The sequence below is a fragment of the Leuciscus leuciscus genome, assembly GCF_965113295.1.
Source record: "Leuciscus leuciscus genome assembly, chromosome: 20".
In the NCBI taxonomy this organism is placed as follows: Eukaryota; Metazoa; Chordata; class Actinopteri; order Cypriniformes; family Leuciscidae; genus Leuciscus; species Leuciscus leuciscus.
Window position 1 is genome coordinate 4,889,247 of NC_138744.1, and position 24,134 is coordinate 4,913,380.

Below are 24,134 nucleotides of genomic sequence, written 5' to 3' on the forward strand. Positions count from 1 at the left end.
GGAATCGAAAAATCATGTTCATGGATGTTCTATTTTTATAAATGTTGCGTTTAATGACATGCTTTTTGTGGCGAGGGGGGGCGTGGTTCAGCGCGGTCTGTAACGGGAGAGATAGAAACAAGACGAGCGTAAGTAGGTCAAGTGCAAATGACGAACACCTAGTGTCTTTTTGAAGTATTATTGGCGTGGAGAGACCGTGCTGGAATCAGAGACTGGAGAGAAAATTGGACGCAGAGAAAGAAAACCGGTGGATCCGAGCTCTCATTTTTTAACTGTTTTGTGCCGTCGCCACGGTGAATGCGCGTTGTGCGCGACTTTTGTTTTTGTTTTATTTTAATAAAGTACGAGTCCCAGTCTTCTTCCTGACTCTTGAACCTCATCACACTTTTATTTCATTAAAATGAATTAACAGCAAGAAAAGTAAGGTTTAATACTAAATTGGTTATCATAGATGTTACTGTATTTGTTGAATTCATTGTTGTGATAACGCTGCCCAGTTTTACGTGTTCTAAACAATTGTTGTAAAAGTACATTCGAACATGCCCACATCATTTGCCAAAATACTGATTAATCTTTATGTATAACACATGCTATATTTATTTACATGGCCATAAACACCAGACGTGATAAACAATGTCAATAAACTAAACACAAACCTAAAGCAATAATACTTTCCTTGCATAAACATAACTATTACCGAATGCTACATTTGGAAAATATAAAATTAAGCATGCTTTGTCGACAGAACCAGCAGCAATCAGTAAATAATAATTGTGTTCCATAACGACAGCACGAAACAAGCTAACGTTTGTTGCTTGATAGACGCTACAACTTCCGCATTTGTCCAGGACTCCACGCAGTACGAGCGGAAACCGAGGGTAACGCGGATATGACGCAATTGACTGGCGACTCCCAGCTCCCCCCTGCTCCCCCCTGCTCTAACGCCTCGTTTCCTTGGTTAAAATCGCAATTTTCTCATTATTTAAAAATAGTTGGAAACATTTGGGATATTGTAAGTAATCAACTTAACAAAATATATAACACTGGCCTTGAGATTTTGGGATATTTTAATGAAAAATTCTTACATATTGTACCTTTAATGTTAACAACATCAGCACTGCATGACTACATTTCATGCCCTTCCGTCTTCCGATATTTATCCTTGTTTTCGCTCGAATTTCCCGCGGAAATCCACCAGTACCACTGGAATTAAAAACATTATTACAAGCTTACCATTTTGAATCGAGCTAAGGCAAGCAGAGAGTTTTGAACGCTGGCTGGTTATGTAGGCTACTTGCTCAAATTTATTTTGGATAATTGTTAACTCAAAAAAGCTACGGACTGCAGCTTTAAGTAAAAAATGATTACTTAATTAAATGTCATAATTATGATGATATTAAAAAGTCGAAATCAATTAAGTAGCCAAATTATTTCGAACTTTTTATGTAGGCCTAGGCTAATTATGACTTAAGTAAGTCATAGGAAATGGAAATACTAAGGGAATTGCGATTCCATTTGAGTTTTGGCTGGTTACATACGCGACGCTGAGAAAGTGAAAAAGCAGACGTGGTAATTGAAATTGCTATTTAAATATGACAGGGTCAAGACTGGTAAGATATGGGAAACACAGTTGCAAACAGACTTTGCATTTCCATTTTAAATTTGGCCGTCACTGTGCGTTCGCTTAAACGAAAATGCAAACGGTAATGCCCGATTTGCATTTGCGTTTGGATTATGTCACATTTTATGCGTCCACAAATTGAAAACACAATTGCAAATACAATTTGCAATTACTTTTGAATAATGTCCGGAATATTATTCCATAGTCTCCGGTACCGCGGTTCGCGTTTTCTGTAGGGTTCATGATCGCATGATCTCGCTATAGTCTAGTCTAGTGGAAATGGGCGCGCGACTAGGTTTGGGGGTCAGATCCTCCAGATAACCAGGTTCCTGACTGTCTCTGTCATTGCATATAAATCATGGGAGATACGTTGTCTGTCAGACTCCAAGAGAACTGCGCAGGAAGAGAAGACTGCAACAATGATTTTACTCAGACTGTGTGGACTTCTTCTTATAAGCTCAAGACTAATAGGTGAGCCGGGATTTACTTTCCTAACCTTTGAGTTTAATTTAATTTCTCTGTTTCATATTTACTTGCTTTTTAGATACAGTGGGGTCCAAACATGTGGGAACCTATTTACATATTAATTAAAGCAAATATTAATATTACAGTTTTTATTTTTCATATTTTTTGCTGACAATGTCATGGTAACACTTTACAATAAGGTTCAAATTAATGAAGAATGAACAAGAATGAACAGCATTTATGAATCTATATTAATGCTAATTTGAACATTTTCTAATACATTATTAAAATCAAAAGTTGTGTTTGTTAACATTATTTAATGCACTGTGAACTAACATGAAAAAACAATTACATTAACAAAGATTCATGTTTTGTTCATTATAGTTCATGTCAGTTAATACATAAACTAATGTTAAATAATTAATCTTCATTGTTAAATGTTTCCAACATCATTTGTATTGAAAATGTTAGATTAAATCAAATTTTAAAAAAAATTAGCATTTTTTCAGAAATTTGTATGTAAATATAGCTAGCTATTTATCCTGTTTGTTGATTAATTTATTAATTTGTCTTTAACAATTTTTTTTTTGAATTGATGTAATTTCTCTTGCCGTGGAAATTGCCTCAGTTGAAATGGCATTGGCATTAAAAAATGGATTACTCAATCTACATTTAACACAATTATTTCAACAATTACAGATTAATCAATAGAAATAATATGCAGTGATAAATGTGCTTACACTTTCTCTTGTGAAGGAGAGATAATGTTTCCCTTTGAAAAGAAAACCATTACATTGTTGCTCTGTTCTTTGTAGCTGGTTGTCTTTGATCACTTATACAGGAAGAAATATTGCTTTGTAAGGGAAGCCGGTCGTTTCCAATGTCCATTTACTCTTTTCCTCGTCAGCTGTCCAATATTAGAAGCAGAGCTATTTGTGGTTGTGACGCAGTAAGACAGTGCTTTGGCTTGACATTTTTTTTCTATGGTTTCACTGATAAAACTCATGTAAAGTGTAAAAATGATTGTTCATGATTTGTGGAATGTGTTTCCTTTAATTTTAGATGCTAAAGTAGACATCATCTCTAGTGACCCAGATGTGACGGTGGGAAGCAAAGTTCTGCTCTTGTGCAGAGGTTGGTGCGTTTAGTTGTAAAAACTGACTAACGGACACAAAGAATGGCCCCAAATTATATCTGGACACACTTAGAAATGTCTTAATGACTAACAAAATATCAAACTCATATGCAAACAAATGATGCTGTTTGGGGAGCTTGAACTAAGCTGCGCTCAAGATGATTTTTATTGAATGTAGATCAGTTCTCCTCAAGTGTCAACAATATTTTTGTAATTTTGTTTTCATTCATTATTTTTTTGCTCTAAAATAAATGGCACTTAGTTTGATGTTTTGTTATCACTGTAAAAAAAAAAAATGAAAAAAAAAAGCTGCCTTAAATTTTTAAGTACAATCAACTTGGATGTTTTAGTCATTTCAACTTAAATTACATTAAATTGACTTTAAAAAATGAGTTGAATCTTGTATAACTTGTATAAAAATCGCTGTCACATGTTGTCATAACTTATTGATCATATTGTCGCATTTTTTTACAGTGTATGTAATGCACTGACATTAATACATTTTCACATGTCCAAATATTTTGGGGGCCTCTGTATATCACATAACAGCCTGTACCAGTCGAAACATTTTTAATATCACAGAGATACAATGTTACTGTCATAAAATAACCAAGAAGATGTTATTTTCTATTCTTTTCTGTCTTTCTATATGCTGTGGTTCAGCTGATTCAGAGGGAGATATCACTTGGATGAAAGATAATGAAGACGTTGATGAAGATCGCCATGAAGTCAAGAAAAATGATGAGGCCTCGAGTACGCTGACCTTGAACAACATTGTGTTAGGTGACAGTGGAACCTATACCTGTGCGTTTGAAAATGAATACGACGTTAAGAAGACGACCTACCAGCTTTATGTCTACCGTAGGTTCCTGAAGACTCGTAATGTTCCGTTATTTTTCTATCAAGCGCTTAATCTCCATAATGATTCTCATGTGAAATTCTGTCCTACAATCAGAAACACCGGACTTTGGAAACACACGGAGTTACCATGAATTTCTGGTGAACGCGACAGTGACCATTCCCTGCTTCGTCTCTGGGAAGCCCGAGGTGGAGGTCTACTGGCTTCGGAACGATCGCATCGTGAATGATGACGGTAGGGGTGGTGGCCATGCTGCAGGTTCTTCCTATCATTTATGTGGTATGGGGGTCTCCTCACCTTCCTAGCTCTCTGTGATGCCTGTAGTTGGCAGAATGGCAGGATGGCGATGGTGGACGAGTCATGATGGGGTGGGAGGGATCTGTGCATTCGTTTTCTGACCGATTTGCAACCAAATCGAGAGATGTTTCTCGCTAGTTTTCGGGGGAAACATCGGTGAACAGTTTGGTTTAGTGTTTTTTCTTCCTGTCTGTTGGTGGGTATGAGGCCGTAAGAAACAGCTCTGAAACATTCAGTCTTGCCCCATTTCAAGTAAACGCCACCATTGACAACCATAGAGGAACAATTCACCCCAAAATGGAAAGTCAGTCATTATTTGCTCACCTCACATTTCTCCTTTGGTGTTTGTTTGGACGTCTTCTTGCACGTTTTGTGACACTTTCAAAAGTGAAAAGTACAGTGAGTGTCGCTAACAGCACATTTAGTTTGAATCAAAACCAGATGAATGTGAAACTGGCAACATTTGGCAAGCCATACATATGGATATGCTCTGTGGTAAGATCATGCACTATGATAAAAGTGTTTTGAGGATAGTTAAACGGATAGTTCAGAATTCTGTCATTAATTACTCACCCACATGTCGCCCCAAACCCGTAAGACTTTCGTTCATCTTCGGAACACAAATGAAGATCTTTTTGATGAAATCTGAGAGCTTTCTGTCCCTCCATTGACAGCTACGCAACTGAAGCTTCAAAAAGCTCATAAAGAGATCGTAAAACTGATCCATATTAATTGAGCGGTTTAGACCAAAGTTTCTGAAGAGACTTGATCGCTTTATATGATGAACAGATTTAATTTAGGCTTTTATTCACATATAAACATTCATCAACACACACATCAGTTGTGGTAAACAGAAGCTCAAGCATGTTGCTACGTAGTTGCGTAGCTGTCAATGGAGGGATCAGAAAGCTCTCAGATTTCATCAAAAAGATCTTCATTTGTGTTCTGAAGATGACTGAAAGCCTTAAGGGTTTGGAATGACATGAGGGCGAGTAATTAATGACATAAGTTTCATTTTTGTGTAAACTGTCCCTTTAACTGTAATCATAATTTGTGTGAACACTGAACGGGAACAAAAGTTGTTGGTGTTTTACAGCCTCAAGTGTAACTGCAGTGAATTAATATCGATAGGGATGTTTTTTGAGTTTTGCAAAAATGTACTGTAGGCAGAGGCACTTTTTTTTTTCCCAATGAGGTATGTTGCAAAATAATGACAGAATTTCCATTTTGGGTGAGCTGGCCTTTTAAGAGTGTGCATGTGGGCTTTTAAAGGCTTCGCCTCATAATTCTAAAGTAGTAAGATTGCATCATTGACACTGATCATGCTCTACCATCCTTCTTCTCTTTGTACAGGCCGAGGTCATCTCAAAATCCTGAGTGATAGATCCCTGCAGATTGTGAGAATTCAGCCAGAAGACCGTGGCATCTACACATGTGAAGGCAAGATCAAGGGACGCCCCATAACAAGGGAACTCCAAGTCTCTGTTGTTGTTAATGGTGAGGACGTAGAGGAACTAATCATGTTTGTTCTTAGTGTGGCCAGGGTGAATATGTCCTCTAAAATATCTTTAAATATCCCATTCTCCAGAGCCACCGACCGTACTGATTCATCGGGAGAAAACGAGTGTGTCTGCCGGACCCAATACCAGTGTGACTATAGTCTGCCTGGTCAAAGGAGTGCCCACTCCAAATATTACATGGATACTGTATGTACATCAAGAGATAATGCTATCATTTTTCTTTCACGCTTACCTATCATCCTTAGTCTCAGTCTTTTTATATTATATCTACTATCGAAATCAAAAGTTTGTCGACGATATGTGAATATAATCCATCTAGACTACTAAGGCTCCATTTCAAAACCTAGTGAGCTTCTGTACCTCCATAGGCAGCATCAAACCCAGCTAACAAAAATATGTTTTGCTTACATTCCTAACGTTGATAACATAATGTTAAGTTATGAAAACATTGTTTCTTAATGTGCTCTAAAGATTTAAAACATCCAGTTTTTTTTAAATGTCTAAGAAAAATCTTGGACGTACGAACGTCAATGGAGCCCCTAAAAGGACATGGTGATAGAAGAAATATAATATGAGAGGAAACAAAAAATTTCAATGCTTTTGCGTTCTCTTGCAAAACCTTTCCGTTACACAGAGAAACTTTACATTCCCTCGCAAAACTTTTGCGTTTCCCTGAGAAACTTTTGCATAATTAATTATGTTTTGATATAACTTTTATATTCAGCCTAGTAAAAAAAATACTGTTTTACCCATAAGCATTGCTATGGTGTTGTTAGTTTAGCAGCATGCTGATGTTAAACTCAAGGCAGCTCACTAGGTTTTGGAACAGAGCCTGTATGTGTTTATTCATATTTTTAGTCTCAGACTGTTTTTGTATATTTGGAGCTTCCTTTTGTCTCTGAGTTGTTAGTCGTCCTCCCATGAGTATATTTGTGTTGTATCAATGAACAATAGTGGCAAAAAGACAGAGTTTCTGTATCTCTCCCCTCAGCCCTTCCACCTTTGACGACTCCCGTTACAAATACAACACTGATAAGAGTCAGCTCACCATCTCTGCGGTGACCAGGAGCGATTTTGGAGAGTATATCTGCACGGCTAACAATAAGATCGGGGAAAATAGCGACACGTTTATTCTGGATGTCTCAGGTGAGATAAGGCCCTCGTAGAAGACTCAGAACTTTGAATAAAGTGTTTGTACTTGGCTGAAAGCATCGAATGAGGGCAGTTGGTCTGCATAATTTGTTTTTAATCAATACCAAAGCTCAACATGATATCAATTGTCACTGTTTATGATCTTGATGAATTGTTCAGGTCTGTATGACCAGTAAGCTCTGTCAATAAGCCCATTCGTGTTGTAAAATGATAAATAATGGCCTTTTTGGATGGCGACACCCTTTTTTTATGATCCAGTCAATCAATTCCTGATGGATAAAATCAAGACCAGCGTCATATTTTCAGTCAAAATATCCCGTTCACTTTATACAGTTTACACTTTATCAAATGGGTTATGAATGGGTTGTGAATGTTGACTTTAATCTGCAGCAAATTTATCTGCTTATGGCTCAACTGTTTTTTTTCCCCTCTGCTTTATTTCCTTTTTTTATTTATTTTGTCTAGCCAAAGATTTATTCCAAGGAAACCTTTTTTTCACCCATGAAGTCAGATGTTTACTATAGTTGCAAACACAGATACGGGGAATGTGATCCCATGCAAGCATCACATTGACACTTTCCAATAGGCCAGACCCAAACAAAACTATTGTAGGATAATGGAAATAGATTTTTATACACAAATGCATATCTGCAGTAGTTGGCTCATGTATTTAGTTATTTTATGGTCTAGCTTTCGAAGATTAATTTATTTTCATTTTTGCTTGTTCTATTGATAATTTTCAGAGCGTCCAACTATAACATTGGATCCAAGCAAGCTGACCATTATTCCAGGAGAAACTGGATCTGTGCTCTGCAATGCCACAGGACATCCAACTCCAACCGTACAGTGGGTCAAGAAGGCCACCCAAGAAAAAATGGTGAGGAACATCTAAATAGCTGCTCCATTTCTATTGTTGTTTGCAATTGAAAAAAACTGAAATTATTAATAGGCTTTGGAAGTATGTTTAATACAATCAAATATTGTCTTAAACTAGTGGGAATACATGGGAAATGGATTATAATTGGATTCTAATTTTCTTTGATGGTGGTGACGACGAGGGGGGGTTCTGTATCTACAGGAAGTGTGACCCACACTCAGTACTTTTCTCTTCGGTCTTAATTACTTCTTCCTGTCTCTTATTGTCTTTCCTGTTTGCATGAACATGTGTGGGCAGACGAGTGTGGAGGGATCTGAGCTGATTCTTGAAAATGTAGTGCCCTCTGATGGTGGCTTGTACTCCTGCATAGCCAGCAATACGGCGGGCACAGCCACTGAGGACTTCCAGCTGATAAGTAAGGCTCTTTTAGCAGCTTCAGGAATTTGAACTCCAAGAATAAGTCTGTCTTCACCATACATATATATATACTGTACATATATACATATATGTGTGTGTGTGTGTGTGTGTGTATATATATATAAATAAATATATATATATATATTTATATATATATAAATAAATAAATATATATATATATATATATATATATATATATATATATATATATATATATATGTGTGTGTGTGTGTGTGTGTGTGATCACATATGTGTGTGTGTATATATATATATATTTATATTTATATATATATTTATTTATTTATATATAAATATATATTGTTTTATATACATTTATTTATATTTATATATAAATTAATATATCTATATCTATCTCTCTCTATATATATATATATATATATTTATTTATTTATATATACACACACATATATATGTGTGTGTGTGTGATCACGTGTGTGTGTGTGTGTGTGTGTATATATATATATATTTATATTTATTTATTTATATATAAATATATTTTTTTTATATATATTTATTTATATTTATATATAAATTAATATATCTATATCTCTCTCTCTCTCTCTCTATATATATATATTTATTTATATATACACACATATATATGTGTGTGTGATCACATATGTGTGTGTGTATATATATATATATATTTAAATATAAATATATATTTTTAATATATATTTATTTATATTTAGATATATAAATAAATATATCTATATCTATCTCTCTCTCTCTCTCTATATATATATATATATATTTATTTATTTATATATACACATATATATATTTGTGTGTGTGTGTGAGAGAGAGAGAGAGAGAGAGATTTTATTTCATTATGCATAATTTACGATATGGAGGTATTTGAATTGATATAAAGATATAATTGAATAGATATAATGATTTATATAATATAAATTATATACCGGTATTTAACATACTGATTAGATCATTTATCCTATGCATCCTTGATGATTACAACAGTTTTTTTGTCATCATGCATAACATTTGATAATGGTGATGTAACAAACTTTGGTTTGTTTATATATATTTATTTCGGCATAAGCTTTCTATATTGCTTCTTCTAATTAATAACTTCTCTCCCTCTCTCTCACAAGCCTGGCCTGGGACACCCGCTGAGTTCAGTGTGTCCTCAGGGTCCTCATCTTCTGTCCTCATCCAGGGGGGATCAGTGCAGGATGGAGGGTCCTCTATTACCCAGTACATCCTTCAGTGGAAGAAACCGTCCGAAGAACCCTGGATTCAAAGTGTCGTCAAGCCCACAAGTAAATAAGTGACTATGAGAAGTGTGGTTTATATTTTGATGCTTTTTTAAATTTGAATGTGTGATGAAAAAACTTGCATTTGTAGATCCCCTGGTGTTCAAGGGCCTTGAGCCGTACACAGAGTACTCAGTTCGTTTCGCGGTCAAAAACTCGCATTACCAGGGGAACTTCTCCACAGAACACGTGATCGTCACACAGTCCCAACGTGAGTATCAGCAGGATTCTCTCCTGTCTGTTCACTTCATCTGCTGCTTATCCACCATTTTTGATGTTGATAGCTATTATGAATTTTATATGAAATGAGATTTCCCACAAAATCAGTGCAGAAAATGTTAAAACATCTGCAGATTAACAGTCCCAACATCAGTTTTTAATAATGATAAGACATTTTATTGCAGTTGATTTCATGTCATGCTGTCATTCTTGTCATGCATAAATGCCTGTTTGCTCATCACATATGTTCATGATTTGCTTTCGCTGCCCATTCTTTCTCATTCCTGCTTGACGATGACCGTTCTCCATGCATTACGACCTGCTCCTGGTCCCGGGGCCCGTCCATTGCCTTATTCTGACCTTCCTTTGTAGATGGTAAATCAAAATTTTGAATGCATACATCTCCAGTTGATAGGCTAAAACACAAGCCTAATTGTTTACTGTGATATAGAAGTGTGAAAATGAGTTTACCTGCATGGTTTCAATGCTGAAGAAAGTAGAAAATTGCTACTTCAGGTTTCCTTCAGCATGAAATCAGTGTTGGTCGGCTGAACTCATACATCTATACTGTAGTGAATGATTTTGGAGCTTATCCACTGGATTGTCAATTACTTAAGTGTGACACTGACATACCCTAATAACTTAATATAACTAATATTCACATTGATCTTAATGTTCTGTTTATTTCCCCATGACTAGTTTGTGAAAATATTACAATAATTTCCTTTAAACTTAAAAAAAAAACAGTGTGAGAGTTTGTAAGCTTGATTCATTTCTGTGAATCAGTTCACACTGTCCATTTCAGTTCAGTGGTTCAAAACACTGATTCAGTGATTCATTCTTCACGCTAGTCTTCCTTGTTTTTATTAAGTGAATTAGTATGTAAAATCTACAGTAGATTTTTACTGTATTTTAGATATTAAATTAAACATTTTAAATAGTTTAAGAAATTAGCTGTTTAAGAGCAAATTCATAAATATCAATATATACACTACTGTTCAAAAGTTTGGGGTCATTAGGATTTTTTAAAAAAGAAATGAAGACTTTTATTCAGCTGCATTAGGATGCATTAAATTGATCAGAAGTGACTGCAAAAACATTGATAATGTAACTACTATCGATTTCTTTTTCAATTAAATACTGTTCTATTGAACTTTCTATTCGCCAAAGAATCCTGAAAATTTGTATCACTGTTTCCACAAAATATTAAGCAGCAAAATCCCTTTTTTAACATTGATAATGTAATGTTTCTTGCATATTAATCAGCATATGCAATCAGCATATTAGAATGATTTCTAAAGGATCATGTGACACTGAATAATGATAATAAAAAAAAATTAAAATAAAAGCTTTAGATCACAGGAATAAATTACATTTTAAAATATAATCAAATAGAAATCAGTTATTTTAAATGATAATAATATTTCACAATATTACTGTTTTTACTGTATTTTTGATCAAATAAATGCAGCCTTGGTGAGCATAACAGGCTTACAAAAACATTTTAAAAAAATCTTACCAACCCCAAACTTTAGAATGTTAGTGTACATCAAATATTGTCAAAATAAAGTTGAAAATATCATGATGAAAATCCACCCAGCCCTAAGATCAACCCGTTACACTGTTTCTTTGTTCTCATCTGATGTTTCTTCTCTCCCTCATTTAGGGGAACCCGACAGCCCCGTTCTCTCTCTGAACGAGAAGAAGTTGGAGAAGAACTCCGTCTCCATCCCCATTAAACAGCTGAAAGACGGAGGCTCTCCCATCCTACACTACGTTGTACGCTACAAAGGGGTCAGTCCGAATCACTTCATCGTATCTTTCATGTTTTTTCAAATTAAATATGTGAAGTACAAGCCTTATATCAGTGTAAAATGTGCCATTTCGAATAGAACAAGGAGAATGAGGAATGGACTGAAAAAGAAATTCCTGGAAACTCCAGCAGAATCCAGCTCCATGATCTCCAGTACAACGCTGAATATCAAATGGAAGTTTATGCAGTAAACCACAACGGCTCCTCCAGCTCTGCCAAAGTTAACTTCACCGTCCCACAGCCTGGTAGGATTGATTAGAGCGAGCCAAATATTATTATGTATTATATGCTTAAATGCAAACTCTTCAGTGAAATCAACTGATTCCCCGTTCTTTCTCTTGCAGTCAGTCAGCCGATGCTTGGGAAAGGTGGTGTGGTGGGAATAGTAATGTTCATCTTCTTGGTGTTGATAGTATCAGTAGATGCTTTCTGTTGCTACACCAACCACTGCGGCCTGCTTAATTTCCTCGCTCGTAAACTATTTGGACACAAAATGCCAGAGTCTAAAGGGATGGATGAAGAGGCGAGTAATTCAACTGGGTAAGATAACTTCATCCTTCGATGTTTGTGTTGCAGAGATGCACAATACAATTGTTCTTTTCTACTCTAGTTTTCCTACAAAGAGCCATTGTTTGCACAGATCATGGTGATTGCATATAGTTCTTTAAAGGAATAGTTCACCCCAAAATGTTGTCTCTCGATTTCTTGTAAATTTTATACAAGAAAAGTGGATGCAAAAAAAAAGACAAATAGCACCATAAAATTATAAAGTTAATCTACAAGACTTGTACACTATATCCTAAGTCTTCGGAATTTATATGATAGCTTTGTGTGAGGAAAAGTCCTTACATCATTTTCATTTTTGGGTGAACTATTCCTGTATGTACAGTATATATACGCCAAGACGTGCAAAAATTGGCCGAAAAGTATAAATAATTGAATTAGTGTAAAAAATAATTAAATTCTAATTGTTTTACTCACTGTTATGGAATTTTATGTGATGATGGCAAAAATAACTGAAGCTGATTATAACTGAAATGATGATAACACACAGCATTATGGTTGACATAATTAAGGTTATATAAAGTGTATTGTAATAAGACAAACTAACAATGAAGAATAAAATATTTTTGCAGTCTTTTCAAATCTTGGTTAATGTTAAATTATATATAGCCTAATTCTCTTTTTGAATAAATAAATAAATAATAATGAATTATTAATGAATTTTTAACAATACCTTTATAACGTATTTTGAAGTAACAAAAGGTTAATAAATGCTATAAAAAAGATTCTTTTTGAATATTTTAAATGAACACATGTATATATATATATATATATATATATATATATATATAAACAAAATGGTTAACACTTAATATTAAGTAATATATATGTGTAAGTGTCTCTTATATTTTTGACATGAATCAATGAATATTCCAGTGTTTTTCATCTTTAAGTCCAATTTTGGAGGTTTGGATGATCTACTGTTTGCTGTGTGTGATTTCACCGCTCTAAGCTTCAGTCCTCATGTGTCCTTTGATACAGAGACATGAAGCTGAGCGGTCTAACGCTTCCACGAGGCAGCATCCCAAAGCTTCAGGCGCCCAATGGGGCAGTGAATGGCGTTCATTCAGAGGTCACGTGTGACAAAGCGCCTCTTACCAAATTCGAGTAGGTGCCAACCTCAAAGGGCTGAATGCTGCTGGGCATCAAAGCTGTCATTCACAAAAAAAATGGCATGTGGGTTTTTGTGTTATGCAACCAGACTAAAAGGACTAATTCACCCAGAAATTACCATTTTGTCATCATTTACTCATCCTTAAGCTGCATGTGACTTACTTTAGTTTAGGAGATGATATGTCTGAGCTTATGTCTTCCTTTAGGGTGTGTTAACGCGACAGTGATATACTAAAAATGCAAAAGGTTTTCCTTTGCTTTTTTGCGTACAGGCAACAACATTGTAAAAATGATCCACGAAAATGACACTGTATTCTGCTGCCAGGCCAGTAGATGGCGCTGTCACTTTGTAAAGAAACACTACTTGTCTTTAGAATGAACATGTAATATGCATGCGCATGATGTCACTGTTTTCACAAATTTGCATTTTTGTAGTTTACAAAGAGATGATAATGGTATTGTTTTGAAAAACTTGCACTTTGAAACCCGTTTTTAAAACTTTTCATTTTCATTTTAGTTGAAAATGGTGTCGTTTGCACAGATCCAAAAAACATTAAATACCATTAAATAGTAAACAATGAGTAAATGATCACAGAATTTTCTTTTTTTGGAGAACTATTCCTTTAAGCCATGATATAACTTACTCATATTGCCATTTTTCAACCCATGTCCCACAAGTTTTATTCTTTTCTCTATTATCAATTCCCCCTGAAAAAAAAAAAAAAGTAAAACAATTAGCTGCCTAATTAACCCAGAAAGCAGCTTTTTGTATTCTGTATCATTTGCACTGTAGAAATAATGATATATTCCCTCTTTTTTTGTAGGAAGAAAGCAGAATCTGATGATCCAACAGGAGAGGCGTAGAAGAAGAGATTATACAGGAGACAATTTAAATTCACAGAGTGAAGAAATTTCACACAAATCTCGAGACATCCGATTGTGAGCTTAAGGGTGTGTCTTTTTTCTTTCTTGTGTGTGTTAAAATACTATACATAATCCATTTGTAGTCCATGAAGGTTTAAACACTATGGCTCTGTGGTGCTATGAAAACATTGCTGTGTTTGTTTGAGCATCTCGACGGGCCCAACATAGCAAGACTGGCTCAACCAATAGCGTGAGATTTGGGCGGGACTATCTGTTGGTCCGACCAATGACAGATGGGGGAGTTTTCAGAAAGATGAAAAAAATTTGAGCACAGAAATGGCACGCTTGACCTTAAAGTGATGTAGTCTGGAACAAATATATAAACATCATGAAGACGACTGTTATTTGCAGGAACACGTTCCAGATTTAGATTATGCTTGTTATTAAATGTAGGATGTTGAAAGCATTATCAGTGTGATCTAGTACAGTAGATGCTGTACATGACAAATGCTGCTTCAGCTGAATAGTGAGCAGATAAATGCAGTATAAGTATAATATGATGTTGATATTTTGAAGAATAAAATGAATGTCATAATGGGAGCATAATATTTCGCAGACGCATCACTAGTGTTAATTTATTGCGCATTTAATCTATGCTTGTAGTTTGTATAAAATCTTGATTAAATGAGTTTAAAGGGTTTGGCATGAGGATGAGTAAATGATGACAGTATTTTAAAAATGAACCATTTTAATATATATATAACTTTGCATTAAATTTTTTAAGTGTTATTTCCAAATCATATATTGTTACATAAATACACTGTGTATGTTTTTTTGTTGTTGTTTTTTTGGGTCAAGTGAAGTTAATCGTGGATGTAAATACAGATGCATGCATAAAGATGTACATATAGATTTATTAATAATTTTTTTACCTTCACTGTACATTGTATATATTATTTTTTTAATGCTTTTATACTCATTCTAATGTTTGAGCCTATGGTGATTTTGTACTCAATGTAAATGCATTCACAACTATTTCTTTTAAAATAAAAAGAGAGAAATATCGACAACACATGCTTACTAAAGCTCATTATTCATAGCGCTGAGATTCAGTCACTCTTTGTAACTAAGAAGGCTGTAGATCACGGCGTAACCCTCTTGAGTTTTGGAACGTGGTCTAAAAAAACAATAAAAACATATGTATTAGACAGTTTTTTTATTTAAAATTATACATACACTACCATTCAAAAGTTTGGGGTCAGTAAGATTTTTTTTATGTTTTTAAAAGAAGTATCTTCTGCTCACCAAGGCTGCATTTATTTGATAAAAAACAATAAAAAAAAACAGTAATATTTTTAAATATTATGACAATTTAAAATGACTGTTTTCTATTTTAATATATTTTAAACTGTAATTTATTCCTGTGATCAAAGCTGAATTTTCAGCATTATTACTCCAGTCTTCAGTGTCACATGATCCTTCACAAATCATTCTAATATGATGATTTGATGCTCAAGAAACATTCATTATTATTGTCAATGTTGAAAACAGTTGTACAATTTTTTTCAAAATTCTTTGATGAATAGAAAGTTCAAAAGAACAGCATTTATTTAAAATAGAATATTTTCTAACATTATAAATGTCTTTACTGTAACTTTTGATCAGTTTAACTCATCCTTGATGAATAAAAGTATTGATTAATTCCCCCCCCCCCCCCCACCCAAAATTCTTACTGACCCCAAACTTTTGAACGGTAGTGTTTAATGTTACAAAAGCTTTAGATTTCAGATAAATGCTGTTCTTTTGAACTTTCTATTCATCATAGCATCATGAAATAAAAATGTAAATAACTGTTTTCAACATTGATAATAATCATAAATGTTTCTTGAGCATCAAATCATCATATTAGAATGATTTCTGAAGGATCATGTGACACTGAAGACTGGAGTAATGATGCTGAAAATTCAGCTTTGATCACAGGAATAAATTACACTTTACTGTATATTCACATAGGATTAATTGGAATAATATTTCACAATATTACTGTTTTTGTTTGTATTTTTAATCAAATAAATGCAGCCTTGGTGAGCAGAAGATACTTCTTTTAAAAACATTAAAAAAATCTTACTGACCCCAAACTTTTGAAGGGTAGTGTATAAATATATTATAAACCCATTGATGTTCCTTTGATGTCTGACCGCACTTGCTGTTTCAGCAGGGAATATGTCAACACAGCCAATTCAAGGGGTTTTATATTAATTCCACAGATTTCCCTCCACAAACAATCATCATCAGGCTGGTAAAGAGACATTTTATTCATTACCTTTCTGAGTTTGATGAAGGAAGCTTTAGATCTGCATATATCAGGTTGGTATGGCTTTCTTCAGACTCGGGTGATTGTCTCAGGTTCTCATAGATATCCTCTGTGACAGTGACTGCTGGTGTCTGATCAAATATAAAACCGTAGATATTTATTCATTTCGATAGTCCACTTTAGACATTCTTCGACCTATACATGCCAACTTACTCTCAGTAGAGTATTAGTAGACTTATTTCGATGCTCCCCAACAGACATTCTACTGACTATAACTAACTTTTCAACTAGCCTACATGTTAACTTAACTCTTTAAGACAGTCATTGGACTGTCGAATTAAAGTGTAACCATATTTACAAGTGCAGAGGCATCTTGCTTGTTTAAAATCAGATGCATTGTTCATGTGATTTAATACCTGTTCTGTGTCCAGCTTCTTTGGTGTAATCTGTTTCCTCCTGTAAATATGTGAACAGACTTACAATACATGATGTGTTTGCCTTCAAAATCCATACAATTAAGATAAGTTATTATATTATTAGTTGTTAATAATTCAAGATGACCAGAATACCACATCCTAGTCACAAGATTAAGCAACAATGATTTACGTAAATCGGTTAGTATTATGCTATTGTGCAAGACATTGCGTAAGACGATTGCATGCTTGACTGCCACACCGATTAAGATAACCAGCAGTGCAAAACTGAATGCAGTAAATGATGATGGAAAGTGATGATCACAGCGGGGCTTGTGTAATATGTAGTGTAATTTCCACAAAGTATACAAACTCATGCAATCAGTTTAACACATATGAACAGCATGTTCTCTTAGAATTTCAACATACTGTTTATCCACTCACCTTATAATAAGACCAAAGAGGACTAACAGTACAGCTATTACAAAGAAACACACAGCTGTTGCAGTCAGCAAGAAATGTCGATTACTAGTAGGCACTATTGAAACAAACAAACAAAAAAAGGTTTGGGTAAACGGTCACCAAAGTCACTGTTTTTGACATTATTTTTTACTCAAAATTACATTTTAAAATGGAAAACAAGTTTCTGGACACCCCTCACATGATTTAAAAAAAAATATATATATATATAAATAGCAGGGAGTATCCAGTATACAGCATTAAGCTAGTATTTACTTCCAAACAACCTAAGACTTCCTTTCTTTCTTTATGAATGAAATATATTACCTTCGACTTTCAGTGTTATGATTGTAGAGGTTTGAGAACCCATGTCATTTTTGGCTGTGCAGAAGTACTGTCCATCATCCTTCTGACTGGCAGCTTTGATGGAGAATTCACAATCAAATCCTATAGAAGAGATGTTTGCATCTCTGATCTTAAACCATGTGTAGTTTGTCACTGCAGGATTGGCGTTGCTCTTACAGATCAGAGTCAGTGAGTTTCCTTGTTCCATCTTTCCAGATGTCAAAATGGTTATTTCAACATTCTTCGGGCTATCTGTGGGGAGAAGCAACGGGATCTGTATTTGTAAGAGAACTTTGAAATATTTGGTGCATGTTGAAATGAGATGTTGCCTAAATTATTGTGACATAATTATGGGTTAGTGAAATCTATCAATTTCTTCATTTTTTAAAAATCATTATATAACTAGTGAAATAGTGGTCAGTAGCAGTTGCTCTATTCCCAAACCTAAAAGGCTGCCATGGAACCTCCCAAGTGCCCGATTTTACAAGCTACATTTGTAAACAGCAATGACGTGTTTTGTAGGCGGAGCCACGAAATATATATTAAAAATATTTTTAATCTTGCAATTTTTACTTTTTTTCTCAGAATTGTGAGATATAAACTTGTAATTGTGAGGAAAAAGTCAGAATTGTGAGATTAAAAATGTTATAGGTTTAAATATTTGGTAGATCGATTGATTACATAAAATTCATGCTTTAATAGTAGGCTAATTGTCACACGTTTCGTCAGTCCAGTCTGTCCATTTAATGTTTAGCTTCAAATGGCGTCTTCGACGATGGTATTCTATAAGATAAAGACCATAGATATCCATATAAGGCTAGATGTCTATGGAAAGCCGTTTTAACATTTAATCATTTAAACCGACTAGTCTCTATTTTCATGCTACTAGTACTTATTTTTTAGATACTAGTATCTATTCCATTAAGTACTAGTACTTATTCATTAGCTACTATAGTGTCTATTCTTTAGGTACTAGTGCCTATTCTTTAGATACTAGTACTTATTCATTAGATACTAGTACTTATTCATTAGATACTAGTACCTATTAAATAGATACTAGTACTTATTCATTAGATACTAGTACTTATTCATTAGATACTAGTTCTTATTTATTAGATACTAGTACTTATTCATTAGTTACTAGTACTTATTATTAGATACTAGTACTTATTCATTAGATACTAGTACCTATTAAATAGATACTAGTACTTATTCATTAGATACTAGTACCTATTAAATAGATACTAGTACTTATTCATTAGATACTAGTACTTATTCCAATAGTGACTAGTAACTATTCTTTTGTTACTAGTAACAAATAATTTTTTTTGCCATTGACTTCTATGGGGATCTGTCATTCAGATATCAACTATTCAGTTCTGACTAGTATGTATTCCAATTGTGACTAGTACATATATATTAGATACTAGTAGTTATTTATTAGGTACTAGTACTTATTTTTTAGATATTAGTAACTATTACTAGATACTAGTATGTATTCAATAAACACTAGTACTAAGTCATTAGATACTAGTACCTATTAAATAGATACTAGTACCTATTAAATAGATACTAGTACTTATTCATTAGATACTAGTACTTATTCAATAGATACTAGTACTTATTCATTAGATACTAGTACTTATTCATTAGATACTAGTACTTATTCAATAGATACTAGTACTTATTCATTAGCTACTAGTACTTATTCAATAGATACTAGTACCCATTTATTAGATACTAGTATTTATTCCGAATGTTACTAGTAAGATTTTTTATTTTACTAGTCACAACTGCTTTTTTACTCGTCTTATGTTATGACTAGTCAGAACGGCCACTGGATAGTTCAATTAAAAATCTTACTAGTAAAATCCAAAATCTTACTAGTAACATTTGGAATAAATACTAGTATCTAATAAATAGTTACTAGTATCTATTCAATAAGTACTAGTAGCTAATTTATAAGTACTAGTATCTAATTAATAGGTACTAGTATCTAATGAATAAGTACTAGTATCTAATGAATAAGTACTAGTATCTATTGAATAAGTACTAGTATCTAATGACTTAGTACTAGTATTTATTGAATACATCCTAGTATCTAGTAATAGTTACTAGTATCTAAAAAATAAGTACTAGTACCTAATAAATAACTACTAGTATCTAATATATATGTACTAGTCACAATTGGAATAGATACTAGTCAGAACTGAATAGTTGATATCTGAATGACAGATCCCCATAGAAGTCAATGGCAATTTTTTTTATTTGTTACTAGTAACAAAAGAATAGTTACCAGTCACTACTGGAATAAGTACTAGTATCTAATGAATAAGTACTAGTATCTATTTAATAGGTACTAGTATCTAATGAATAAGTACTAGTATCTAATAATAAGTACTAGTAACTAATGAATAAGTACTAGTATCTAATAAATAAGAACTAGTATCTAATGAATAAGTACTAGTATCTAATGAATAAGTACTAGTATCTATTTAATAGGTACTAGTATCTAATGAATAAGTACTAGTATCTAATGAATAAGTACTAGTATCTATTGAATAAGTACTAGTACCTAAAGAATAAGCACTAGTATCTAAAGAATAGGCACTAGTACCTAAAGAATAAGCACTAGTAGCTACTGAATAAGTACTAGTACTTAATGGAATAGATACTAGTATCTAAAAAATAAGTACTAGTAGCATGAAAATAGAGACTAGTCGGTTTAAATGATTAAATGTTAAAACGGCTTGCCATAAGATGTCTTAAGGCGGAGTCTCGAACGGCATCACACCGGCGGCCATCTTGTCACAGGGAAGCTTTCTGGCGAGCTCTGTGGTATCTGAAGTAAGGTGAGTGATCAGCACGAACACAAATCCTATTATCTCGCTGAAATCTTGACGGATTTACAAACGGTTTGGTTTCTTACAAACATTATTAACGTGGCTATAATTCTGGATGCTTGAACATGTTTAAATATATTATATTTATTGATAAGTATGCAGTGTCATAACTACATCTCTGACGTTTATAAAAAAACAAACCGTTTGAAAATCGGTAGAAAATTGAGCAAGTTATGGTTATTTAAAAAGTACATGCAACATTAACACAATGTTACGAGTGAGCGAGCTCCCTGTGGCAAGATGGCCGCCGTGTGCGGACGTCGACCTCCATTGGCCAGCAGCGCGGACGAGACATCTAGCCTTTATTATATGATATCTATGATAAAGACCATACATTTTGCATTCTGATTCTTACGTCCAAAGGCTCACCAAGACAGTGTTTCCCTATTCCTCGCCCGTTTCCTTCCACACTTGTTACCACTGTTTTTCTGCCACCATAGTGAAGTGTGCGCGAACTGCAGTGACGTAACTGTGACGTCTACTCCAATTGGTCCATTGGAAATCATTTGTAACATTATAAAAGCCTTTTCTGTCAATATTGATCAATTTAATGTTATTATTGTTAAATAAATGTAGCCATTTCTTTTAAACTAAATCTTACTGACCCCAAACTTGTATGTTCGGAACAGTCTTTGCATCAGGAGTGTGTCAGTGCCTTTAAATACTACTTAGGCAGCTTACTAGGTTTTTGAACAAACCAACCCAGGATGTGCTTTTACATAACAATAGCCTTATAGTTTAAATGTAAACTTACATCTCACATCAAGCAATATTTCATCTGCTGAAGTTATGCTGCTGTTCCTCAGACCACAGGAGTAGTTGCCAAAATCATTGTGAGAGACAGAAGAGATTTGGAGCTCATTCTCAGTGGCTTGTGGAAGAAGAAGCTGGTTTTTATACCAGGCAAACGGCCCTTGTTGCGGGGTACAGGTTTCTGTGCTGCATCTCAGTGTCACAGAGTCTCCTTCATGAATGTGTCCATTCTCCTTTTGCATTGTCACTGTTACTCTGAAAGGTAGAACTGTTAAAAGTGGTGTAGATTAATGAAATGTAACCATACTGGTTTAAAAAAATATTTAATGGTCACCAGTGCTAAACCAGCATCAGATACCATCCTGGTCTGTAGTGGTGGACCGGCAGAATTTAGCTCATGAAATTGGTTTTTATTTGTATAAAAAAAAAAGGATCTTTCATACCTGCTATGTCAAGGTATATGCCACCCGGTCCAGTAAACTTTCCAAGAAAATTAGTTTCGAGGCGAAAGAAATATTTTCCTCTGTCACTTTTGGAGACATTGTGTAATTGCAAGGAGCAGTTTTTGTGTTGGTTTGCATACACTGTTCTGTCTTTGTACAGTTGGTCAATCTCTGACGCCATTGAGTGATAGACAAATATTCCCTCCTGTGATCCGTCTTGTTTCTGATAATATTTTGGTTTGAACCATTTTGTTGTTTTAAGTGTGTTTAAATATGGATAATCAAATGAGCAGGTGAAATCCACAGATGATCTTTCGAAAACACACATGGAACGAGGTTTGTATGAAACTGACCATGAAGCCGAAACAGCTGAAACACACACATAAAAACACACATCAGCATTGCTCTAATCATTGCTCCGGATGATTCAAACAGACAATAAATGATCATATCTGACCAAAAAAGTACAGTAGCAAACTCAGCAGTCAGCACACTTCCAAGGGAGCCACAAAATGATTTCAAATTGCTTTATAATAAGCTAAAACAGCTACAAAATCAAGACTTGTTTCATATTTTAGATTGTTCTTTCAACATATGTCTTTTTTTTTTTAAAGACCCAGTGTTTCATGGGCTTGGGAAATCTGTATGCTATAATTTTCAAAGAAAAATATCCTCATATATCTACAGATTTTTTTCCAAGCCCATGAAAAATAATTATAAATAATTTTAAAAAATTAGGGTTCACACCTTTTATGGGCTTTAATAAACAGCCAATATCCTAATAATATGCATGCTAATAAGCAACTGCTTAATAGTGAGAATTGGACCCTAAACTAAAGTGTTAACGAAAGTAATAATCGATTAACTCTTTCCCCACCACACTCCAAAAAATGTGGCGGCAATTAGTTATAACAACTTAAAATTTGTTGAGATAACTTAAATATCCAACTAAACTAAACTAAAGTTAACTGAACTTAATATTTTAAGTCAAGCATGAACACATACTTTTTAAAGTTGAAACAACGCATTATTTCTTATTCTAATGTTGAATTTTAAGTTGTGATAAATAACCACAGCAATTATTTTTTACAGTGCAAAGAATTTACATGATATTTCCGGTCATTTATCAGTATCTCCTAGTTTATGTAAATAAAAAAGTTTGAAAACAGCAGTTTTGACATTACAGAAGAAATATCTTAGCAACTTTTGTCTTGGAGTCAAAAAGATCGAGAAAAGACAATTTTAGTCAATAATATATATATTTAAAACTACTCAAATAAAACAATAACTCACCTGATAGAGGCAGCTGCAGTAATATGCTGATGAAAAACATGTGTTGTCCCTTCAGAGGTTTTGTCTTAGAAATCACTTGCTTCTTTAGATGCATAAGCTTCAGTATTTCCCCACGACAGGCCTAATATACTTAAGCTTGCATCAATAAACGGATATCCTTGTTCAATGGTGAAAACGTCTTTAAATCAGTGCTTGTACTTTTATTCCATTATTTTATGCTTAAAATTATTTTTTAAAATACTGTTAGATTTAAAGCATGACTGGCAGAGCCAATGTTCATTATTCTTTCTTTAGTGAAACAGTTTCTGCAGTTGATTTTTACACTTAAAATAAATTAAACAGGAACTCAAACAGGAAATGCTCATGCTGATGATGCAATAATTCAATAAGCGCTGATGGAAGTCAGTGAAAGTTATTCACAGTTTTGCCCACAATATTTCATTTTTTTGTCTTTGAAAGGGGAATGAACCACAAACTGAGAAGAGCATGGAATCCCCAGATTCAGTGGTGGCTTTCAAAGAGGGGAAGCTCATTTTCAGCCTACATCATAAAAATTGTCCATTTATGTATACATTATGGCTACATTCCTTTTCAAGAAAATGCTCTGTGACCCTGACGTACCAACTAGGCATCTTTTCCAGTGACTTGACCAGTGTCCTCTCAATGGCTAGCAGAGTTAGGTATAATTGTATAAATGTAATAATATAATAAAGGTATAAATAATAATATAAATACTACTAGGCCTACTACTAATATATATTTTTTTATATAATTATGTAATAATGTAAAAAAAATATAATAAGTAATAATATAATAAAGGTATGTATAATTGTGCGAAATGTATTATGAAAATTGGCTAGCAATTTCGACGAGCAAATACCAAGAAATAGGTTGCAGCAGTTTGTCTTTCAACTACATTTAAAAAATCCGCGAGGGGACTGAGCTCGAACAGCTTCAGCATTAGCGACCTTTTATTGTATGAAATCGCTGTCAATCAAAA

General features: G+C 33.9%; 3 protein-coding genes across 6 annotated transcripts in view; 2 read left to right on the top strand and 1 right to left on the bottom strand.

Annotated features, from left to right (window-relative positions):
- Positions 1-1,513: 1,513 nt before the first annotated feature.
- Positions 1,514-15,281, top strand: LOC309484400 (neural cell adhesion molecule 1-like). 3 transcript variants are annotated; one of them, XM_082150712.1, is made up of 16 exons: positions 1,523-2,092; positions 3,149-3,220; positions 3,885-4,082; positions 4,177-4,359; positions 5,731-5,874; positions 5,966-6,083; positions 6,889-7,043; positions 7,793-7,926; positions 8,224-8,341; positions 9,477-9,644; positions 9,730-9,849; positions 11,524-11,651; positions 11,750-11,915; positions 12,015-12,210; positions 13,216-13,341; positions 14,172-15,281. In XM_082150712.1, the coding sequence occupies exons 1-16, from the start codon at positions 2,041-2,043 to the stop codon at positions 14,209-14,211; spliced, it is 2,118 nt and encodes a 705-aa protein (XP_082006838.1). In that variant the 5' UTR covers positions 1,523-2,040; the 3' UTR covers positions 14,212-15,281. The 3 variants fall into 3 exon arrangements, with proteins under 3 accessions (XP_082006840.1, XP_082006838.1, XP_082006839.1); XM_082150713.1 differs by having other exon boundaries at positions 1,529-2,092; positions 4,177-4,314; XM_082150714.1 differs by lacking the exon at positions 13,216-13,341 and having other exon boundaries at positions 1,514-2,092.
- The window catches only part of arhgap33 (Rho GTPase activating protein 33), a 97,044-nt gene continuing 81,865 nt past the window's right edge, over positions 8,956-24,134 (top strand). For both annotated transcript variants that reach the window (XM_082150590.1, XM_082150597.1), the window contains exon 1: positions 8,956-8,961. The gene's annotated coding sequence lies outside the window, so the exon portion shown is untranslated. The remainder of the gene's footprint in view (positions 8,962-24,134) is intronic.
- On the bottom strand, positions 15,052-23,433 carry cd22 (cd22 molecule). The gene is made up of 8 exons (XM_082150773.1): positions 23,135-23,433; positions 21,842-22,210; positions 21,400-21,666; positions 17,725-17,994; positions 17,383-17,476; positions 16,942-16,981; positions 16,535-16,656; positions 15,052-15,388 (listed from the first exon to the last, which is right to left on the bottom strand). The coding sequence occupies exons 1-8, from the start codon at positions 23,226-23,228 to the stop codon at positions 15,325-15,327; spliced, it is 1,320 nt and encodes a 439-aa protein (XP_082006899.1). The 5' UTR covers positions 23,229-23,433; the 3' UTR covers positions 15,052-15,324.